The 4143-nt window shown below is 32.4% G+C and overlaps 1 protein-coding gene across 1 annotated transcript in view; it reads right to left on the minus strand.

The window, feature by feature from the left end:
• Positions 1-1868, minus strand: part of LOC108735201 (locomotion-related protein Hikaru genki-like) — a 186857-nt gene extending 184989 nt beyond the window's left edge. The window contains exon 1 of the mRNA XM_025977459.1: positions 1507-1868. Coding sequence (XP_025833244.1) covers positions 1507-1588 — 82 coding nt within the window. The 5' untranslated portion in view covers positions 1589-1868. The remainder of the gene's footprint in view (positions 1-1506) is intronic.
• Between the last annotated feature and the right edge of the window lie 2275 nt (positions 1869-4143).

A 4143-nucleotide genomic window follows, 5' to 3' on the forward strand; every position in this document is an offset into this window, starting at 1 on the left:
ATACTCTTTCTGTAAATGCTGAAGTGGCCGGAACGGATAGCAAAAGTGACACTACTTTGAACAGATTTGGGAAATCAGGTTGTTCCGTAAATATGGCTTGCCATTTTTCTGTGCAATATTATTGATGTAAAAATACTCTGAATTTCGAATAATCGCTTACACAATTACGATGTTTACTTAAGGCCTTAAATAAAGTATCTTTGCGTACTTTATGTGTCTTGTAAAGTATAACGTACGCACAGTTGAAATAGAGTACAATACTTTACGATAAAGTACGGGTGGCAACCCTAAGTATATCCATCTTGTCTTGTATTGGAAACGATGACAATATCAAGAAAAGGATGCTGAAAAACCGCTTCTCAAGATTTCGAGAATATTCATTGTTCTCGAGTTATAATGCTATTAGCAATACAAAAACAAAACTGAGCATAATGCAATTAAAATATAGGTATATAAAAGTAAATAAACATATACATATTTAATAATTAATTTATTCGTATACCTACCCAATATTAATATTATTATAACATTTTTTATATTTTAATATTATTTCTATGACGAATCTAGAGGATTGGACAACTTCGCGGTGTTGTAGAAAACTGAAATATGCAAACCGCAAAGACAAAACGAGACATTGACTTCCGTTGTAGAAAAGTCGATGATATATGAAAATGATTGTAAAGATTATAGTAAGAAGTACATTGGATAAACTAAACGCTCTGTACCTGTTAGATTCAAAGAGCATTTATCTTATGTCAGTGTTGCCCAACATATTCTTATTGAAAATCATAGGACCAATATCGATAATTTTAAATTAATTAAAGAAATTAGAAGCAATTATTTGTTTGACAGTTTTGAAAGTACCTATGTCTACCTTACCTATTAAGCTATCTTAACAGGAACAAGGATGTTATCGCTAATTCTCCAGTATTTAGTCTAATTGAAATGCCTTGTTTTTGTCTTGGAACTTCTACAGTTACAGTTGACATATCGAGTTAGGCTCACTGAACTATTAGATCTGTTAAAATTTATTCATAATGTTTACCTTACCTTTAGTCTTTAGTTTTATTCAGTCGATGAAGAAGATAACTTTGCTACTGAAAAATACTTCGGACTTTCATTGTCATATTTTGAGGTTTGTGCTTTTTATTATTTTCGTCTAAAATTTTGATATTTTAGATATTTTTTGAGACATTTAAAAAAATGTCTATACCTATCACATATAAAAATAAGACGAAACTCGATTTTTCGTTATTTTTTGACAAAAGGAACGATATTTGTGTTTCATAACTGCAATTTTCACAAATAAAAAAGTATGCTTTTAAATAAAGAAACCATTTACTTATTAAAAATATTTCCTGAGTTTTTTACCTTGGAGAAAATTTCTAATTCCAAGAAACTAACTAATTTTGTCTTCGACTCTCATCTTCTTGAGTCATTTGCTTAGTAAGAAAACAAATAAAAGAAAAAACAATGTAAAGTCGAAATTACGTATGTAAACTTTACCTTGTCTTATCACCCTCGCGTGAATCTTAAGGACGGTTGTCAATAGTAACGCTTTTCTGAGCAGCTCCCCTTTGCAATGCATATCAAGTGTTTTGTTTACACCGTTAACATTCACATCTCTATTCAACGTGGAACGTTTCGCGTAGTCTCCGCTAGTATCCGGCTTGCTACCATCATCGTTAATCTCAAGTCTTTCTTAACGTTCACTTCATAAACCGGAACCAGTCCAAACTGATCGGAAGTTATAAAGAAACGTCCGCAACGAAAATGGAAGAGAACTTTAATTGATATTTTTGAAACTGAGAAAATTTTAAGAGTGGGAAATAATTTGAGCGCAAATTTTATCGCACGGTATCAACGATTCGCAGTAACTCGCGTCGCGCAGGAGTTGAAATGATTCTGACGGAGCCAAAGGGTTGCTCTCGTACTTATAAGGGTAGTCGAGGAAACAGCTGATCATTTTTAGAACGCGCATGGCACACAAGTAATTTTTTTCAAGCTTTTTAATGCTGGAACGGATTTAAAGGAAATTAGTTGTATCACAAAACCAGGTTCTCAAAATGTGAGGGATACATGTCAGAAGAACAGTGTTTATTTAATACGAAGGAAAGGAACTGAAATTACCACAAAAAATCTTCTACAAATTATAAACAAATTTGTCCTTTTAATTGTATTCAANCATGCGAAGTATACTTGGAGAAAAAGGGTATCCAACATCGCTTAATAGTATGATACGAGATGCTAGCTCCTATTCTTCCTGAGCATTAAGTAGTGGTTTTCTTTCCAATTAAAATTTTTCATATTTTTTATCTATCAGACATCTTCCGAGAGTTCTTCTAGGAAGCAACAGAAAATCCCAATTGGTGGCCATATTTTCAGTCGCCTTTTATATTGTTATATTTACCATAACCTAAGATACTAAAATAAATAAGTTAAAAAATATACATGGGTATTTCATCTACGGTTGCTAATAGCTAAATTAAAATAAATGCTTTTCACTAAAGTCTAATTGTAATATGAAAAATTCATAAAAACTTACGATTGAAAATTTATAACAGCGACACACTTTTCCGTTGAACTGATAATGGCGGACTGGCGGGAACGCAGGGCGAATTGCAACTACCCTATTTCATTATGTTTACATACACTATCTAACACGAATACTTACTGACGTCAAATCAGTGGTATGTTTTTAAGGAAAGGGATATGGCCATATTTTCCGGCTGGCCATATTCGACCCAGGTACCTTACTACAGTATTGTACACCTTAAAAAGGTCTACAAAAAAGTCCGCGATGGTATATGTTTACCTCTTTTTAAGCAATACAGCATTAATCCTTATCTAATTAAGTACTTTTAAATACATTGTGCATTTAATATAGATCAATATGGCCCTTTACAGCATGTAATTTAAAGGAATATTTTCGAAGATATAACAGACTTAAAATGCAGGGACATAGCGGTTGCGGCGGTACCGGCCGGTTTGTATTGTCTAATGACAAAAACCTATGAATGTTGTATATAAAGACATTTTGTAGTATATTTAGTATTAGCATTGCACCCGTGCGAATCATAGTGTACAAATAATACCATTAAACCAATTCCTTAACCCCTATCGCGGTATGTTTGTGTGTTTGAAGAAGTTTCACTTCAGTAGCGTGTGTTGTATAATTACACGTTGTATTTTTTTTATTCTTGACTCTTTTTAGATCTAGTTTGTTTCTATCTCTAGTCTTCTAGATTAACACAACGTCATTTTTTTATTTAGCTGTTTATTCAAAATGGTTTGAAATGAGCATACTCCTATATGCGAGGTTAAACAAGGAAAAACTATTTATATAAAAAGTTCAGAGAAATGACCGAACGAGATTACGTGTCAGACTTTTTCTTGGGTCACGCAATTTCATGCTTTTGGGCAAAAGTAGGTTGATATCTAATTTCATTAGATGTGTCCGTCACAATAAAATTGATACAATGAGAATGTACCTATACTGACGCCCAAACCTCCATTTAATTAAATTCAGAATTTAAGACGTGTTTCGACGCTTAATGTGTCATCCTCAGTTATAGAGATTAAAGTAAATGAAGGTGTAGTTGTTGCTTATAGATTTTGAACACCTGCGTCTTTATTCTACCTACATATTTTGATGCATTGCAGTAGTCTGACGCCCCCACCAAATAAGAAATTATACTTTAATATACCTGTAAATATACTTATTTCCTGTTTTTTATTCTTCAAAAAAATGTGAGTAATACAAATGATATAATATTGTATGTTTTTCACATTTCTCTTTGCTGCTTCTTAAATACTGCTAAAAAGTTCAATAACGACAATGGAAATGTAAGACAAAATGGGTTAGAGTAACTGCAGGTAGGTAATATGCTTTTGCTGTGTTTAAGACTGTCGCAAGCTTCGAGAGTATATCTAGGGTTGCCACCTTTTCAGGCTTTACATAAAGTATTTCCCGACTAAAAGGTTAAAAAAAAAGTACTCAGCATAAAAATCAAGTATTTTATTTTTTGTTTTTAAAAACATATTTTTTGTTACACCTAGCAGCCAGTAACAAATTGCTGTCGCTCTTAAATACATTAATAGCCTCTAAACATGGCAAACAAAGATTTAAGTAAACTAAAAGTT

Source organism: Agrilus planipennis, unplaced genomic scaffold (assembly GCF_000699045.2).
Source record: "Agrilus planipennis isolate EAB-ADULT unplaced genomic scaffold, Apla_2.0 scaffold27, whole genome shotgun sequence".
Taxonomy (NCBI): Eukaryota; Metazoa; Arthropoda; class Insecta; order Coleoptera; family Buprestidae; genus Agrilus; species Agrilus planipennis.